The sequence below is a fragment of the Capra hircus genome, chromosome 13, assembly GCF_001704415.2.
Source record: "Capra hircus breed San Clemente chromosome 13, ASM170441v1, whole genome shotgun sequence".
Lineage (NCBI taxonomy): Eukaryota > Metazoa > Chordata > Mammalia > Artiodactyla > Bovidae > Capra > Capra hircus.
Window position 1 is genome coordinate 52,757,402 of NC_030820.1, and position 20,396 is coordinate 52,777,797.

The following is a 20,396-nucleotide window of genomic DNA, read 5'->3' on the forward strand; positions in this document are numbered from 1 at the left end:
TGCAATGCAGGAGACCTGGGTTCCATCCCTGGGTCAGGAAGATCCCCTGGAGAAGGAAATGGCAACCCACTCCAGTATTCTTGCCTGGAAAATCCCATGGACAGAGAAGCCTGGTAGACTACAGTCCATGGGATCACAAAGAGTCGGACACAACATATTTGTCCTTGTTGTAGTGAAAAGAAAGTGAAGTCGCTCAGTAGTGTCTGACTCTGCTACCCCATAGGGTATGGCCCACCAGGCTTTCTATCCATGGGATTTTCCTGGCAAGAATACTGGAGTGAGTTGCCATTTCCTTCTCCAGGGGATCTTCCCAACCCAAGGATTGAATCCAGGTCTCCCGTACTGCAGGCAGATGCTTTAACCTCTGAGCCACCAAGACGCTTACTCCTTGGAAGGAAAGTTATGACCAACCTAGATAGTATATTCAAAAGCAGAGACATTACTTTGCCAACAAAGGTCCGTCTAGTCAAGGCTATGGTTTTTCCAGTGGTCATGTATGGATGTGACAGTTGGACTGTAAAGAAAACTGAGTGCCAAAGAATTGATACTTTTAAACTATGGTGTTGGAGAAGACTCTTGAGAGTCCCTTGGACTGCAAGGAGATCCAACCAGTCCATTCCGAAGGAGATCAGTTCCAGGTTCTTTGGAAGGACTGATGCTAAAGCTGAAACTCCAGTACTTTGGCCACCTCATGAGAAGAGTTGACTCATTGGAAAAGACCTTGATGCTGGGAGGGACTGAGGGCAGGAGGTGAAGGGGACAACAGAGGATGAGGTGGCTAGATGGCATCACCGACTCGATGGACAAGAGTTTGGGTGAACTCTGGGAGTTGGTGAAGGACAGGGAGGCCTGGCGTGCTGCAATTCATGGGGTTGCAAAGAGTCGGACACGACTGAGCGACTGAACTGAACTGAACTATGCTCCAGGCCATCCTTATATCCTAATGGAGAAGAGAGGTGCCATCTTCCTTTCTATGCATTGGTTCCCTTCTTCTAACCCAGGTGGTGACCACATTTATGATTTTTATACTTTGGTGCCAGTATATGTGGCTGAAAGAATGTGGAATGAAATCTCACCTTGATGGACACCGGAACTTCAAAACGTCTTGAGCAAGACAAGGAACATGAGCAATGAGGCGACATTTCTTTCAAGAACTTCAGATAAAGAGTTCCAGGTGGACCAGCCTGAGAGTCTAGTGTCAGTCAAGGCTGGAGAGGCTGCAACCAGGGCTGCAACGTGCATTCTCAGTCCCCAGGAGGTCTTGCCTGGTGGTTCAGTTGGGACTGGGCCAGAATGATAACTGATTAATGGTTTCAATGGAAGGCAATTCCCACAACTATTCCAAGTGGAAAACACAGTGACCAATGAACTAAATAGATTTCATCTGCATCAGTGACGCGTCACACGGGATGTGACACCAACCCTGTGTGTAGTTAACGAAAGGGCATCCTGAGAAGCCCACATATCTTGTTCAGGCAACTAAGTGTTCACAAATGGTAAGGATAATCTGATAAACTACTTCCCTTTGCTTGGTAAAAGTAAATTTTTTATGCAGTGTGCACTAAATCATTATCACACACTGGATATTGTGCTCCTTCATTCACAAACAACCCCAAAGGCTAGAATCCTGATGATGGCCCTTCTGGTTATTCTTTCAAGAATCCTGTGTCCAATACTGATTCAAGCCAGGTTGAGGTGCTATTCCTTTCTGTGATGGCCAACTTAAGACCCTGGACATTCCAATTAAAACCCAAACATAAGACACTGGGCATTCCCAATTAAAACCTGAATATGACATTGGACATTCCTAATTTAAAAAAAAAATAGAGGTTGGAAAAAGGCAACTAAATGTGTGCACTGTAGGGTCCAAAAGGTTGGAAAACTGAGACCTGGATGGCTAACAAGTCATTCTAAAATGTGAAAGTGAAAGTCCCTCAGTTGTGTCCAACTCTTTGTGACCCCATGGACTATACAGTCCATGGAATTCTCCATGCCAGGATACTGGAGTGGGTAGCCATTCCCTTCTCCAGAGGATCTTCCCAACCCAGGGAGCAAGCCTAGGTCTCCCATATTGCAGGCAGATTCATTACCAGCTGAGCCACCAGGAGAAGTCATTCTGAAGTTTTAGACAAATCCGGGCTCCAAAACATTTATTGCCTCTCTTATGACCTATTTCTTGACCCTGACTATCAGAAACAGATATTTGTAGCTACATTTTCACTTCTGGATTTAGGATGAAATCTCAACATGGGTGAAGTTTGCCCCTAGATCCCTAATATCAACTGAGCCAAAGCAACGGAATCTGCAAGCAAGCAGAATCTCTTCCAGTCTGCAAATTCCAATCACCCATTTCCAACTGGAATATAACTGGGGCCTGTGGCAGTTACCTGAAGGGCCACCACAGTTCAGTGTGGGACCTCATCCCCTACACAGGAAGTCAGTGAACGGGTATGTCCTCCTTACTATGGCCAGAATTTGCTCTGGGGAATCATGAGACTAGAAGGAGTGAGTGTCACTCAGTTCCAGATTTTGTTTACAAAATTCTTCCAGGAGAGGTTAAGTCAGACTCCTGACACTTGACCTTTCCCTGGTCTGCTCTGAGAATTGTACCCTAAGGTCTGTTGTTCTTTCAGTCTATGGGAACAACCAATGTTTCCTTGCCACCTTCTGCTTTAATATTGTGAAATATATTGAGATGAGTGTGTTTTTCTGTTCTGAACACAAAGCCAGCAGAAGGAAGAATGTGAAAAATTAGAGCAGAGATAAACAAAAGCAATGAAAATCAAAAGAAAGCAGTAAGAGAAAAAGGGAGGAGGAGAAAGATACAAGAAACACAGAAAACCATTAACAAAAGAACAATAATAAGTCCTTCCCTATTAGTAATTATTTTAAATGCAGATTGATTCAGTTCTTCAATACATCAATGTATAGACATAGATCCAGATCACCTGAATCTGCCTGCAATGTGGGAGACATGGATCCCTGAGACAGGAAGATCCCCTGGAGAAGGGAATGGCTACCCACTCCAGCATTCTTGCCTGGAGAATTCCAAGGACAGAGGAGCCTGGCAGGGCTACAGTCCATGAGGTCGCAAAGAGTTGGACACAGCTACTACTTTCACTTCTTGCCCTATTGGCACTTATTTTAATTGAAAATTGATTCAGTTCCCCAATACATTAACACAGAGACATAGATTGACTAAATGGGGAAAAAGCAACCAGGATACAAGCACATGGTATCTGTAAGAGTCTAAATTTAGATCTATGAACATACACAGTCTGAAAGTGAAAGAAAAGAATAATGTGCTCCATGAAAATAGTAACAAAAATATAGCAGGGGGTAGAACTATCCCTGTAGTAGATAAAATAGAATTGAGCTTAAAAAGCTGATACAATAGTCAAAGAGTACATTATGTACTGTCAATAGATCAATTCAACCAAGAAAATATTATTAATGGTTGTACATCAAATGTCAGTCTTCTACATATAAGAAGCAAACTTTGCCAGAAAGGAAGGGAGAACTAGACAGAAATAAAACACTAGAGAGAGATTTTAATACCTCATTTTCCATAATAAATGAAAAACCAGAATGAATATTAATAAGGACAGAGGACTTGAATAACACTATAGATTAATTGACTTCCCAAGTGATGCAGTGTTAAAGAATCCACCTGTCAGTGCAAGAGACACAAGAGACGTGGGTTCAGTCCTTGGGTCGGGAAGATCCCCTTGAGTAGGAAATGGTAACACATTCCAGTATTTTTGCCTAGAGAATGCCATGGACAGAGGAGCCTGGTGGGCTACAGTCCATAGGATCACAAAGTGCTGGATATAACTGAGCAACTGAGCACACACACACCTAGATTAATTGGACATCACAGGCATGTTCAGGACATTCCACCAAATAACAGCCGAATAGACATTCTTCTCAAGTGCACATGGAATATCCTCCAGGATAGACCATGTGGTAAGCAACAAAATAAGCCTCAACAAATTTTAAAATATTGTAATTACAGAAAGCATCTTCTCTGATTACAATTGAATGAAATTACAAATCAATAGCAGAAGAAGAACATGAAAACAAAGATATTTGGAAATTAAATATACAACCAATATATGAAAGAAGAAATCATCAGGAAACTTAGATAATACTTTGAGATAAATAAAAGCAAAAACACAACTTACCCCCTTACCAACAGTTATGGATACAGAAAGCAAGGCTCTAATACTCCAACCTGTATTTAATTAACAACGTTTAGCTCTATTTGCCTTACTTTGAAACATCAAAGAAAAAAGATCTTCTTTTGAGAAAGAACTTGTGACCAGTTCCTGGGAAATGAAGACACAGAGGGCAGGCAGGCAGGGGTAATTTCAATGGATGTTTCTTTCTGTTTTTTTGTTTAACTGTCCCCACCCCAAAGATCAGTACCAAACCTTCTGGGATACAAATCCAGGTGAACCAGAGAATCTCTGGTGCCGTATGCACTACTTCTTTTTTTCAGTGTGTCCAATAATCTTTGCTGGTATTACTAGGTCTGTAATTTATTTTTAAAATTTTATTGAAATGTAGTTGATCCACAATGCTGTATTAGTTTCAGGTGTACAGCAAAGTGATTCAGTTATGCATATACACGTATTCATTCCTTTTCAGATTCTTTTCTTGTATAAGTTATAACAAAATATTTAGTAGAGCTCCCCTTGCTATATAGTAAGTCCTTATTGGTTATCTGTCTTGTGTACAGTAGTGTGTGTTAATCCTTAGCTCCTGATTTATCCTTTCCTCTACGTTTCCCCTTTGGTTAGTGTAAGTTTGTTTTTGATACCTGTAATTAAAAGACTCTGACTCCTTGGAAGGAAAGTTATGACCGACCTAGATAGTATATTAAAAAGCAGAGATATTACTTTGCCAACAAAGGTCCATCTAGTCAAGGCTATGGTTTTTCCAGTGGTCATGTATCGATGTGAGAGTTGGACTGTAAAGAAAGCTGAGCACCAAAGAATTGATGCTTTTGAACCGTGGTGTTGGAGAAGACTCTTGAGAGTCCCTTGGACTGCAAGGAGATCCAACCAGTCCATCCTAAAAGAGATCAGTGCTGGGTGTTCTTTGGAAGGAATGATGCTAAAGCTGAAACTCCAGTACTTTGGCCACCTCATGCGAAGAGTTGACTCATTGGAAAAGACCCTGATGCTGGGAGGGATTGGGGGCAGGAGGTGAAGGGGACAACAGAGGATGAGGTGGCTAGATGGCATCACCGACTCGATGGAAGTGAGTTTGAGTGATCTCCGGGAGTTGGTGATGGACAGGGAGGCCTGGCGTGCTGCAATTCATGGGGTCACAAAGAGTCAGACATGACTGAGCGACTGAACTGAACTGAACTGAACTGAACTGAACTGAAGTCTGAAAATAAGTTCATTTGTTCTGAAAACAAGTTCATTTGTAATGAGGCTCCACATATGAATGATGTCATATGATATTTGTCTTTCTCCATCTGACTTATTTCACTTGGTGTGATACCTCTAGGTCATCTGTGTTGCTGCAAATGGCATTATTTTGTTCTTTTTTGTAGTTGACTAGTATTTCATCCAGAGAAGGCAATGGCACCCTACTCCAGTACTCTTGCCTGGAAAATCCCATGGACGGAGGAGGCTGGTAGGCTGCAGTCCATGGGGTTGCAAAAACTCGGATACGACTGAGTGACTTCACTGTCACTTTTCACTTTCATGCATTGGAGAAGGAAATGGCAACCCGCTCCAGTGTTCTTGTCTGGAGAATCCCAGGGACAGGGGAGCCTGTTGGGCTGCAGTCTATGGGGTTGCACAGAGTCGGACACGACTGAAGGGACTTAGCAGCAGCAGCAGCAGCAGCAGTGTTTCATCGCGTATATGTACCACATCTTATCCATTTCTCTGCTGATAGACATTTAGTTTGCTTCCATGTCCTGGCTATCATAAATAGTGCTTCAGTAAACTTTGGGGTGCTTGTATCTCTTTGAATTATGGTTCTCTCCAGATGTGTCCCCAGGAGTGGGATTGCTGGATCATATGATACTTTTATTTTTAGTCATTTCAGGAACCTCCATACTCTTCTCCTTAGTGTCTGTACCCATGTGAGCCGCTTCTATCCCACCCACCTGCACCTCGTTGGGTTGGAGAACAGGTCAAAACAAGACCTTTAGAGTCCCCCTAAGTCACTAGAAACCCAAATGGGACCTACTCTCTGGAGCACACCTGGAAGGCAGAGTCCATGCTGTACGGGAGTGAGTTGCCTGCTGGATAGTCCGGAATGAGCAGCTCCCAGTCCAGGCCAACATCACCCTGCAGGCTCAGGTGCCTAGACTGGGGGAAGGTGGGTACAGTCTCTCACTAACCCCTCTGGGTAGCGTGGCTGAAAATATCAGGTGTGAAGACACCTGCCATCTGCCTGGGGTGCAGACAACAGTAGGTCAGGGACTCAGGGCAGCAGGTGATGAGGTTAAGGAAGGGAGGACACTCTGGGCTGATGATAAAAGTCTCAGGCACTCATCCTCAAATTTCACTTCTCCATCCTCTACATCCTCCTCAAGAAGAAGGAGTCAGACTTCTGTCCCCAATTCCATGCACTCTTCTGGTTGAAAATTCTCTGTGTTTCTCTGTCTCTCTTGACTGCAGTAAACAATAGACACTAAGGACAGCTGTGCCCCCAGATTCCTCCCAGGAAGGCTTTAATCAATACTGGTTCCGCTGGAAGTTATTGGAAGTCAATTTTAAGGAGAGGCCCGGATTCTTGACTGGCTTAGCTGGGAAACAGGGAGACGCAGGTGTGAAATTCTCATTCTCAGGTGTGTGTGTCTCTCTCTTTCTCTCTTCCGTCACTTCAACTCCTCCTGCTCGTTCTTCATCTTTCCTCCCCAGCCGAATCCTCTTTCTCCTCCTCATATTTTCACCCTGTGCAGTCTCAGGTGACCTTCTCCACAAGGAAGAGCTGCCTGCTAGCAGCTCAGACCAGAGGAAGGATGACTTTGTAAGTTGGCTTGGGAGAGGTCTTCCTTGGTGGCTCAGCAGTAAAGAATCTGCCTGTTCTGCAGGAGATGTGGGTTTGATCCTTGGAAGTTCCCCTGGAGGAGGGCATGGCAACCCACTCTAGTATTTTGCCTGGAGAATCCCATGGACCGAGGAGCCTGGGAGACTACAGTCCATAGGGCTGCGAAGAGCTGGACACGACTGAAGAGACAGCACACACGCATGGGGCTGGGAGAATGAATGACCAGGAATGAGGGCAGGGACTGTGGGGAGTGGGAAGGGATGGAGAAAAGTTAGGTTCAGGATCAGGATTAACCAGTTCCAGGCCAAGCAAGGATAAAGGAGAGTAGGGAAGGAAAACTCCTTATAGGCAATGAGAGCTTCTCTGCCTGCAGCATGTATGACAGCCCAAGCAACCACTAGCAAAAAATGTGTAAGGGACGCTAGGCTACAGATCCACACATCTTCACAATAGGGACACTGACCTTGCATTCCATCTCTCCCCGAATGCACTGGCCTTTCCTGCCTGCTCTAGAAATATGCAGGGGGAATGACTCCACTACCTCTCAACTCTCAATGACATATTTTTGAAGCCAGCAGAAATAAGAAAAATGTATGAACATATAATACATTTATAAAGTGAAATACAGAGATCTGGCTGAAAAACTCCAAATTGTTAACTTCGAATTAGAAGCAAGGTACATTCTTTTTTTCTTGACTCACCCTGAGTATTTCCTCTGTCTTATTTTTCTCCTTTGCCTGCATACATGGATCTGTCCCAGTCCTGCAAGGTTAATCCCCTAAGAACATCCCTTTGATTCTGTCACCATCCTGTGGAGCTGTTTGATGTGCCCTCTGGTCTGCAGCGGGGAAGGGAAACTTCCTTTTCTGGCATCAGGTCCCCTTTTGTTTAGTGTTCATGTGCCTTTGCAGCAACACCTCTGCAACCTGACCCCTAAACCCCTTCTTCAGCTCCCACCCCTTATACACCCCTACCTCTGTGCCTCTGGTCATGTTTTCTGACACCTGTAGAGCACTAGCCACCCTCACATATGTTGTCTGACATGTGGCAGCTGGGACAGGAAGCAGAGGGATCAGATCTCAGGGGTCTCAAACAGTAGAGCTGGGATTCGAAGGGAAAGCTGTCTATTCACAATTTCAGAGTATTTTCTGTATTTTTCTTCCATCCTCTGTGTGAATTATTTCAAGTCTTATTTCAAGTCTCCACTTCAATTCTCTATATTTGATATTTGTTTTCTCCTGAATTGCCATGTCTACACACACTCGGTTCTCACTTTTGGCACTGACTTCAGGCCTCCTGCAAATTCCTGACTGCCATTTGTGCCTCTCTTACATCTGATGTTCTCACAGTCAAGAAACTGACACTGGGTCCTATATTTGGAGGTGGCCAGAATTTGGAGCAGAACGGATCTGTGTCACCTCTCAGGGCTGCCCCAGGCCATCTGTGACCTCAGAGAAGGCACAGTCGTTCCAAGCTCAGTTTCCTCAGCTGTGCAATAATGATACTATGTCCATTTCATGGGAATCAGCTAAGATTCCTTCCCTTGAACCCTGCTGGCATCCAGACAGTTGTGTACAGTGGGTACCCTGTGATGACTGTATATAGTCTTCATGCTGCCCAGCCCAGAGCTGGACTGAAAGTTGGAAAATATTGAAGTTCATTGATAATAATGGGGACAACTGTGGAGAAACAGAGGCAGCTGTGATGTAACAGAAAGAGCCCTGGACTTGGAGTCAGAATTTCTGGGTTGGAATGCAAGTTCTGTTTGCTGTGAGGCCCTTGGGTGAGTCATTAACCCTCTCCTTTGTTAACTTCTCTCAGTTATGTCCAACTCTTTACACCCCCAAGGGTTGTAGCCCACCAGGTTCATCTGTCCATGGAATTCTCCAGGCAAGAATACTGTAGTGGGGAGCCATTCCCTTCTCCAGGTAATCTTCCTGACCCAGGATCAAACCAAGGTCTCAGATTTTTTACCGTCTGATCCTCCAGGGAAGCCTATTAACTTTAGAATATGATTAATAAAGATAGTTGTAGTGGGTCTACCCTGACAATAGTCACAACTTATAGTGTGAATACTATGTGCCATATATTATGATATATGTGAGTTACTTTACTGAATTTCTTAAATAACCAAGAATTAAGAATTATCCCCATTTTACAGATGAGGAAACCAAGTCTTAGAGAGTTGACCTGTCCAGGCTCATGCACAAAAGCAGCTGGGAGTGCAAACTTGGGCTGAGTATGACCACAAAGCTTGTGCCCCTACCTTGGTCCTGTGCTATCTGCCTTCATATGACCTGTCTTGGGAACACTCAGACACCTTTCCCTGTCCAGGGACTGGGGGCAGAGCTGAGCCTGGTCACTGAGCACAGACTCTGGGAACTTATTTTCTGGTTAAGAATCCCAGCTCTACTGACCCGCGGAGGAGCCTGGAGAAGGTACCAAGGTTCTGGCCTCAGTGTCCTCATCTGTGAAATGAGGATGAAATCAGCTCCCTATTCCAGGTTACAGTCAGAACTCAGAGGATTAGGTTTTAGGGTCTGTGAGTGGGGTTGTGAGGTGTGGGTGGGAGTCAGGCCTCTTTACACACCCTGTAGTCCCTATAGCTTCATTGCCTGGCCTCTGATATCAGTTTCATATTGAACTCCTGTGAAAATGTAATCTTCAAACACTATGGAAGAGGAGGCAATATGACTCCTCTATGGAGATGCTGAGGATATGCTCACACTGGGTTTGGGCTCCTCCACATTCTCTCACAGGCAGGGTCTCTACTCCAGGCAGAAGCAGCCACTCTTCGGCCCTGCAAGGCCCCCTTCAGCAATCTGAGCTGGGCATTATCATCCAACTGACCTTCATATTCCATAGATTCCCCACAGGCCAGGTTACTATGACTTGGCTTTAAAAAGACCAGAGGCTATTAGAGATCAGTGTCCACCCTCGAGGAGAAACCTAGAATGTGACCAGCAGCGTTCTCATTCTGCAGGGTGATGATGGGCACGCCCTTCTCTACCAGTCAAGCAGAGATCCCCACTGGTTTCCCAGGAAACCATCAGTCTGGACCTTCTCAGGAGCTGTAATGAAGAGTTAGGCTGTCATGTCTCTGAACCCATTTCCTCATCTGAAAAACGGGACGTCCCTCACTTGGTTGTGGCAAGGATACCATACTTTACAATGGTAAAGTGCTCGGTGTATAAAGTATTTGTATTAACCACACAGAAGTGGTAATTATTAGTCATTCTTATTGACTATTCACATCACCCCTCAGAATTCAGTCTCCTTTCCCATTTTTAAAATGGAGATAAAATAATATACCAATTTAATATCAACATTTTGAAATTAATGTATATGAAGAGGATATAAAATTTTAGGGACTATGCTGTCTTAGGCCATTAGTCATGCCTGGGTAAAGACTTGAATTCATTCTGACTTTTTGTTGAATTTCTGGCCTATATAGGTGCTTAGTAGGTCTGTAATTCACGGAGGTCATAAGGTATCATGCCTAAAGAGAATCTTAGTGATCATCCCTCTGCTTATGACCCTAAAATCCTGAGAAAGCAAGTGAGGGGTCCAAGGTTACACAGCACTAACATTAATTATGTACATATCAGACTTCAAAGTTTACAAAATGTTTCCCCCTCATTTTGTGTGCTATTATCACTTCTTTTTACCTGGATAAGAATCATATCTCAAATGAGCCCAGCACTGGGTCAGCAAAGTACATTTGAATGGGCTAACTTATTTAATGTGTATTACTGCCCTATTTTGTTTGTCCCATTCACTTCCAGAAGGAATTCGATTTCAAGTGAAGCCTGCCTGAGATTGTAAAGTAGGTGGGCGAGCAAACATTGACATGAATTCAGGCTTCAGATGGTGCTGTTTAGCAGTTATAGGACCTCTTGCTTGATACTTAAGTTCTCTTAGCCGTGGTATGTTTGATTGTAAGTGGAAGAATTATAGTTCAGGGGGTCCTCCTTATATGAATATTTATTAAATAAATACTATGTGTTAGGACAATTGTATAGAGAGGCTGCTGCTTCAGTCATGTCCAACTCTGTGCAACCCCAGAGACGGCAGCCCACCAGGCTCCGCCATCCCTGGGATTCTCCAGGCAAGAACACTAGAGTGGGTTCCTATTTCCTTCTACAGTGCATGAGAGTGAAAAGTGAAAGTGAAGTCATTCAGTCATGTCCGACTCTTCGCAACCCCATGGACTGCAGCCTACCAGGCTCCTCCGTTCATGGGATTTTCCAGGTAAGAGTACTGGAGTGGGTGTATAGAGAGGCAAATATTGTCCAAAACACAAATTTTCACAAATGAATTGATCACCTATGAAGTTAGCCCCTGTTCAACAATGCCTGCCTCTCAGGTTGGGTTTCCCATGACAGAAATAACTCATGGGTCTCTTTATTTGGGTTTCCTAAAAAGCAGAGCCTAAAACTAGGTCTTGCATGTAGGTGATTGGAAGGTAATCCATTGGAACTGGGATAAGACATATGGAAAGAGAGAGAGGGGGTGAGGGAAACCCTTAAATGGGTGAATTATTGAACTGGGTATCCCTGTGGACAATTGAGGCTAAACACCACTGAGGACACTCTGAGGAACTGTGTGGACTACTCCTTAGGATTGTCCCATTGAGAAAAGAGGCTTGAATGTGCCTGGTCAGGCTTGTTTCATGGGTGTGGAGAAATCCCCAGGCAGAGCCTCATGGAGGAAGAGTTTTAGGAAACTGAGTTGGGACATGGCATCACCCAGCTCTGCTGCTCTGAGATCAGGTGGATTCAAGAGGTGGTAGGGAGCCCAGAAACCCTCTGCTTTAGGATTTGAATGATGGGTAGAAAATTTTAGACGATACTGTGTAATCAGAATCTCACACCCATCACAAAGCAAAATCAGAGATTTGGCGAAGTATATTTCAAGAAGTTGATGCAAATGATGCTGGGGAAATGCTGGGATCATAGGTTGTCTTCTGAGCATTTACAGATGGAAAAAGAAAAATTATCTATGATACCAATGACCTCTGAGCACTTGAAAAGAGAACATTTTGATTAAAAGAGGCCTCTGTGAAATGTGATAGAACACTCAAATAATTTCAAAGACACATGTACCCCAATGTTCACTGCAGCACTATTGAAAATAGCCAGGTCATGGAAGCAATCTAGAAGTCTGTCAACAAGAATGGCATTGAAACATGTATAATATCTCTTTTCTTCTTAATGAGCCTGTCTAAAGCTTTATTAACTTTGTTTATCTTTTCAAATAACCAGCTCTCAAAAAACCAGGTTTCATTTACCTTTCCTAGTGTATTTTGTCTCTTTTATCTATATCCATTCTGATCTTTATTATTTTCTTCCTTTTTCTGACTTTTCATCTCATCTGTTCTCCCAGTTCTAATTCATTTAGATGGTAGATTAGGTTGTTTATTTAAGATTTTCCTTGTTTCTTGAGGTAGGCCCGTATTACTATAAGCTTTCCTCTTCAAACTACTTTTGCTGCATCACACAGATTTTGAAAAGTGTCATTTTGAATTTCATTTGTCTCATGGTATTTTCTGATTTCCTCTTTGATTTCTTTTCTTTGACCATTGGTTTTCTAGTATCATGTGTTTTAGTCTCCAAGTGTTTGTTCTTTTGCATTCCTCTCCCTGTAATTGATTTCTACTTTCATCCCATTGTGGTCAGAAAAAGTAGTTGATCTAATTTTTATCCTCTTAAATGTACTGTGACTTGAATTTTGGCCTAATATATGAACTGTTTTGGAGAATGTTCCATGTATGCTTGAAAAGATGTATATTCTACTGCTTTATAGTATATATCTATTAATTCCAACCAGTCTACTCTGTCATTTAAGACCACCTTATTGATTTACTCTTGGATAATTTGTACATTGATGTAAGGAGTCTTCAAGTCCCCTACTATTGCTGTATTATTGCCAACTTCTCCTTTAATGCCTGTTAATATTTGCTGTATATTTAGATGCTTCTGTATTAGGTGTATGTATGTTAATGAGTTTAATAACCTCCTCTTAGATTGATCACTTTACCATTATATAATGCCTCATTTGTCTTTTGTGTAGCCTTGCTCTAAAGTCTATTTTTTCTGATATGAGTATTAGTATCCCTGTTTTCTTGGCATTTCCATTTGTATGACATCACTTTTTCGTCTCCTCAGTTTCAATCACCTGATGCATTTTCATGAAAAACTATTTTAGGATTATTGCTTGATTTCATTGAATTTATATATGAATTGGGGAATATTGAAAATTTTCAAATATTGAGTTCTCTCATTCATGTATATAATATGCCTCTGTTTATTTAGTTTTTCAAGTGATTTTAAATTCACAATTTTACAGTTGTTTTTACCACGAATGGTCTTATTCATCTCTAGTTAAAGCTGTCTTCAATACTTTCTAGCTTATGGAATCTTTAAAAATTATTATTACTGCTTTCAATAGTTTTGACTATAAGATTGTATTTGATGTAGATCATCATTGTTTTGTCCCGCAAGCTTAAAAGTCATTACCATTGCTGAACAGTAAAGGCATTCTTTTTATGTGTAACTCTATTGACATCAATCCAATCATCTTTATATCTATTAAAGTTTCATATGCAGATAGTTTATGAGTCCAATAGTTCTACAAGTTATACATATGAAAACTGGAGTCTCTCTAACCTCCTGCCATTCTCCACCTCTGAGACAAAACCACTTTCAACTCTTTTAACGGATGATTTTAGGTTTCAATGCCAAATGTCACATAGTATGCTTACTGATACTTCTTGATTTTTTTCACTCTTAGGCATTATTTATAGACATCCCAGTGTGGAGGATGAAGATGTAATGCTCTGTTACTTCTGACCTATGCACACATTATTCCTCACTACTCTAATATAATTATAATTTTGGATAGCTTAATAGTGTCCATGTTATTGTTACTATGAGATTATTATTAATAGCTGAGTTTGTAACACTCTTAATTTTGGTTTATGTTGATCCTTTTGTGCGTATGTATAACCACCACTATGGGCAGGCTGTAGAACATTCCATAGCCACAGGGTCTCCCATGTGCTAGCATGACAAATTGACACACATCCCCTCCAAACCAAACCTCTGGCAAATGCCATTCTGTTTTATACATATAATTTTGATAATGTTGTGCAAGTGGAGTGATACTTTGAGACGGCTTTGTTCAGTCAGCTTAATGCCTTCAAGAGACAAAGCTGTACTCATATATAACTCATTTTTTTTGTACTGTTGAATAGTATTTCCTCATATAGAAAGGTTGGTAAACTCTTCCCTTTTATTAGACATTTTGCTTTTTCCGCTGTTTTGACTCAAAAAGAAACGTTTTAAAACATTTGTGCACAGATTTTGTATGGACAGAGTTTTCACTTCTCTGAGATAAATGCCTGGAGGTATAATTTCTGGGTCATATAATCTACTTCTTCTCCTAAAAGAAGTAGAAAATGATTCCTTTTTTGAGTGCTGGCCATACCAGTCTAGGTCCACATTGCACTTTGCAACTGGGCAAAATTTTACTAGCAACATCAATACAGGTTTGGAATAGGAAATCATTTCAGGTGCTGATCTGGTTCCATCCCAAAATAGAGAAGGCCCTGGTGAACCCTCTTCCTTTTTCCAGCAAACAGCAGGTCTTTGCTGAGGCAAGTACAGAAGGAGACCACAAACCAGTCACATCCTAGGGTCCTGGGCTTGTGTCTTTAGGACATAGACCATAACCACAGATCCTCTTGGTTTATGTGAGTTTGCTTGGTGCTTTTGAAAGAGGGGTCACCATGAATGGGGCAAGGGACCCAGAGGAGAAAGCAGAGACCCCAGGTAGGGAGGAAGCATTATTGCTGCTAGGCTTGTCCAGTCTCTGAAAACACAAAATTCGTAACTTGTACCTATGTTTTCTGCCCGAGTCCTATTTCATTGTCTAGAAACAGGAACTACAAGAATCCAGAAGCAGATTACTTTCTCACAGACATTTCACCCCATCACATGCACTTCCTTTTATATTATGGTAGGTGGAGTTTTTCTCTTCTCCACAGAGCACAGAAATTCAAGTTCTCTCAACTGACATGTTTGGACAGAGCAACTCCACAGGCCTCCACAATGACATTCTCTGCCTGCTACTTCCATCCTCCTCCTTCTTGCCTGTTGCTTACTCTACTCCTGGGACTCATAGGTAAGCATTGCTTAGAGTAGAATCCCCTCTCCCTGTCCCCTGGACTTTCCCCCGTCCTTGTGCTTTTAGGGTCTCCATGTAAACTATGGGTATGCTACCCAAGGCAGTCACATACGGCCAAGGGCTGGGCCTTATCTGAGAGCATGAAATCAGGGATCTGAGTTTTGTCTGTAGCTCCATCGTTTGCAGCTGGTTACCAGAGTCTTCCAAACAGAGGATGTTTTAAACACTGACAGCTTTGTGCATATTTACTTGACTAATCCTCACAACATCCCTATGTGATAACTATTACTCCAATTGTAAATGGAGAAATTGAGGCACAGAGTAACTTGTCCAATGTCACCTATCTAAAGCAGTGGAGCATAGTATTCAAATCCAGGCTGTCCAGCTCCAGAGTTGATTCTCTGAATAATGTTGAGCTGCTCAGCTTCTCAGAAGAGCCCAGTTGCAGAAATATCAGAAAATACCAAGAAGCAAACAATATATTAGTCATCACCCATCATGCCACTCAGAGAAGAGTTCAAATTTTTCAGTATATTGCATGGGTCCTATGCGATGACATTTTTACTGAGATTTTAATATGTGTTATAATTTCTTTTAATGCTCAAAACAGCTTGTACATTAGATTCCTAGGGTACTTTATAATACATGTTTGTGGGTGAATGTGTTTATGTGTGTGTATGTGCGTGTATGTATGTGTGGGTATGAGGAAGTGTTTCCAGACACATGGTATTTCAAGAAGACTTTTTCTGTTTTTCCCCTTAAAACATTTTTCAATCTACGTGAAATGATATGGACAGGGTTCAGTTTTTGAGGTCTTTAGCAACATCTCTCCTTTTCTACTTCTCCATAAATCTACCCCTTCAGTTCAGTTCAGTTCAGTTCAGTTCAGTCGCTCAGTCATGTCCGCCTCTTTGCGACCCCATGAATCGCAGCACATCAGGCCTCCCTGTCCATCACCAACTCCCGGAGTTCACTCAGATTCATATCCATCAAGTCAGTGATGCCATCCAGCCATCTCATCCTCTGTCGTTCCCTTTTCCTCCTGCCCCCAACCCCTCCCAGCATCAAAGTCTTTTCCAATGAGTCAACTCTTCGCATGAGGTGGCCAAAGTACTGGACTTTCAGCTTTAGCATCAGTCCTTCCAAAGAAATCCCAGGGTTGATCTCCTTCAGAATGGACTGGTTGGATCTCCTTGCAGTTCAAGGGACTCTCAAGAGTCTTCTCCAACACCACAGTTCAAAAGCATCAATTCTTCGGAGCTCAGCCTTCTTCACAGTCCAACTCTCACATCCATACATGACCACAGGAAAAACCAGAGCCTTGACTAGATGGACCTTAGTCGGCAAAGTAATGTCTCTGCTTTTGAATATGCTATCTAGGTTGGTCATAGCTTTTCTTCCAGGGAGTAAGCATCTTTTAATTTCATGGCTGCAGTCACCATCTGCAGTGATTTTGGAGCCCAAAAAAATAAAGTCTGACACTGTTTCCACTGTTTCCCCATCTATTTCCCATGAAGTGATGGGACCAGATGCCATGATCTTCGTTTTCTGAATGTTGAGCTTTAGGCCAACTGTTTCCCTCTCCTCTTTCACTTTCATCAAGAGGCTTTTTAGTTCCTCTTCACTTTCTGCCATACGGGTAGTGTCATCTGCATATCTGAGGTTATTGATATTTCTCCTAGCAATATTGATTCCAGCTTGTGATTCTTCCAGTCCAGCGTTTCTCATGATGTACTCTGCATATAAGTTAAATAAGCAAGGTGACAATATACAGCCTTGACGTACTCCTTTTCCTATTTGGAACCAGTCTGTTGTTCCATGTCCAGTTCTAACTGTTGCTTCCTGACCTGCATACAGATTTCTCAAGAGGCAGGTCAGGTGGTCTGGTATTCCCATCTCTCTCAGAATTTCCCACAGTTTATTGTGATCCACACAGTCAAAGGCTTTGCCGAAGATATTAAGAAGAGGTGGCCAGAATACATGGAAGAACTGTAGAAAAAAGATCTCCACAACCCAGATAATCATGATGGTGTGATCACTCATCTAGAGCCAGACATCCTGGAATGTGAAGTCCAGTGGGCCTTAGAAAGCATCACTATGAACAAAGCTAGTGGAGGTGATGGAATTCCAGTTGAGCTATTTCAAATCCTGAAAGATGATGCTATGAAAGTGCTGCACTCCATATGCCAGCAAATTTGGAAAACTCAGCAGTGGCCACAGGACTGGAAAAGGTCAGTTTTCATTCCAATCCCAAAGAAAGGCTATGCCAAAGAATGCTCAAACTACTGCACAATTGCACTCATCTCACATGCTAGTAAAGCAATGCTCAAAATTCTCCAAGCCAGGCTTCAGCAATATGCGAACCGTGAACTTCTTGATGTTCAAGCTGGTTTTAGAAAAGGCAGAGGAACCAGAGATCAAATTGCCAACATCTGCTGGATCATCGAAAAAGCGAGAGAGTTCCAAAAAAACATCTATTTCTGCTTTATTGACTGTGCCAAATCTACCCCTTACCCTCACTCAAATTCTTAAGAAAACTTTTCTCTTGGTTAAAGAGTAGAATTTCTTGCATTGTTATCTTAGTCTCTGCTTCCATGCTGGGTAGAAGTGAGGAGGAAAGGAGGGACAAAAGACACAAGAATCTTGCCTATATCACCTATATATTCATATCCATATCTATATCTATAATTATAACCATATCCATATCTAAAACATATATGTATACACACATATACATATATATATAATCTAATGCTATCTGAAGCTTCCATGCCTTAGGAAATCTAATGAGTAATAACTATTCATTTTATTGACCACTCAGCATGTGCCAGACAATGTTGGAAATGCCCACAGCATTTACTCATGTGATCATTATATCCAAGCTAGATCCTCTTCTCAACCCCTACCTTACAGATAAGAAAACTGAGCAAGGAAAGTTCAGGGTCACTCAGTTCAAGGTACCTGATAAAGGTACGATTTGAACTCAAGCAACCTGGCAGTTAAGCTCATGAGTTTAACCACGGCTCTTCTTGATGCTGTGCCCTTTTTCCATCCCATGAATATTTCTGCACCTTCTGCCAGTGGGTATGGAGCAGTATGGAGTGTGGGAAAGAGGGTTTATGGTTTTCTTCTCCTGGGCTCTTCCTCTTCCTGTATAAGTGCAAATTTCTTTTGTTTTTCATAAACTGACCTACGTGGACAACTCAGCTTCTGATATACTAGTAATTTCCAGAGAAATCTCCACTTAAAATAGAATTCAGTGTCTCATGGAGATGTCACAGTGGGCAATTCAAACAACATATATTTTGGGGATACTTTCTATATTGCAGGAAGGAACTTGGGGTACTTTGGTGAATAAAAGAGACTAAGAAGTTGTCCTCATGGATATTTAGCCTAGTGGAAGAAATGACAATAAACAATAGACTTATACTTAAATAACATAGTATATTAGAAAGTGATAAGTGTTTTTAAAAAGAGTAGCTAGATAACAAATTGGGAGAATATGTTGGGTGCAATGTATTTCAAACCTGGTGATCTTGGGTGGGCATCTCTGAGAAGGGGACTTGTGAGCAAAGATGAAAAGAAAATTCCGAAGTGAGCCATGTGGTTATCTGGGGGAGGAGCCTTCCTGGCAGGGAGCAGCATGTACAAAAGTCCTGAGAGTAGAATCATCCTCTTGTATCGAAGGATTTGGTTTTGCTGTGAGTGAAATTGTTGCCATTGCAGTTTCTTCTTTTAAGATTTCATTTAGTTTATTGGACACACACTTTTCCAGGAGTATGCCCTATTTTATATATTTATTTTTTAAGGTAGTTTTATTTCAAGTTTTTAAAGGATCTCCATACTGGTCTCTGTAGTCACCATGTAAATTTATATTCTCAGACACAGATGTAAAGAAGAGACCTTTGGATTCAATGGGAGAAAGCGAGGGTGGGATGATTTGAGAGAATAGCATTGAAACATGTACATTGCCATACATAAAACAGATGAACAGTGTAAATTCAATGCATGAAATAGGGGACCCAAAGCTGGTGTTCTGGGACAACCCAGAGGGTCAGGGTAGGGAGGGAGGTGGGAGGGGGGATCAGGATGAGGGGGACACATGTAAACCTGTGGCCAATTCATGTTGATAAAAGGCAAGCACCATCACAACATTGTAAAGTAATTATCCTCCAATTAAAATAAATAAATTATTTAAAAATTTTATATTTCCACCAAGAATGTTCCCCTTTTCTCACTTTCTCTCCAGTATTTGTTGTTTATGGATTTTTTTATGATGGCCAACTTGATAGGGATGAGGTTGTTTTGACTTGCATTGTAGCTTTGGCTTGCACTGACTTAATAATAAGCAACGTTGGGTATTTTTTATGTGTTTATTAACCATCTTGAATGTCTTCTGTGGGGAAATGTCTCTTTTTATGATATTGAGGTGCATGAGCTGCTTGCAGGTTTTGGAGATTAATCCTTTGTCGGTTGCTTCATTTGCAATTATTTTTTCCCATTCTGAGGATTGTCTTTTCATCTTGTTTATGGTTACATTTGTTGTGCAAAAGCTTTTAAGTTTAATTAGGTCCCTTAGGTCCCATTTGCCTATTTTTGGTTTTGTTTCCATTACTCTAGGAGGTGGGTCATAGAGGATCTTGCTGTGACTGATGTCAAAGACTGTACTGCCTATGTTTTCCTCTAAGAGTTTTACAGTTTCTCATCTTACATTTACGTTTCAATCTGTTTTGAGTTTATCTTTGTATATGATATTAGGAAGTGTTCTAATTTCATTCTTTTAAATGTAGCTGTCCAGTTTTTCCAGCACCATTTATTGAAGAGACTATCTTTTCTCCATTGAATATTCTTGCCTCCTTTGTCAAAGATAAGGTGTATATAGGTGTGTGGATTTATCTCTGGACTTTGTATCTTGTTCCATTGGTCTATATTTCTGTTTTTGTGTCAGTACCATACTGTCTTTATGATGAAGTTTGTAATACAATCTGAAGTCAGGAAGGTTGATTGCTCCAGCTCCATTATTCTTTCTAAAGATTACTTTGGCTATGCAGGGTATTTGCATTTTTATATGAATTGTGAATTTTTTTTCTAGTTCTATGAAAAAAATGCTGTTGGTAATTTGATAGGGGTTTCATTGAATCTGAGATTGCTTTGGGTAGTATAGTCATTTTCACAATATTGGTTCTTCC

General features: G+C 41.7%; 1 protein-coding gene across 1 annotated transcript in view; it reads left to right on the plus strand.

Moving 5' to 3' along the window:
* LOC102175312 (tyrosine-protein phosphatase non-receptor type substrate 1-like) overlaps positions 15,132-20,396 on the plus strand; it is a 31,917-nt gene continuing 26,652 nt past the window's right edge. The window contains 1 exon segment of the mRNA XM_013968633.2: positions 15,132-15,204. Within this exon segment, the coding sequence (XP_013824087.2) occupies positions 15,132-15,204 (73 nt within the window).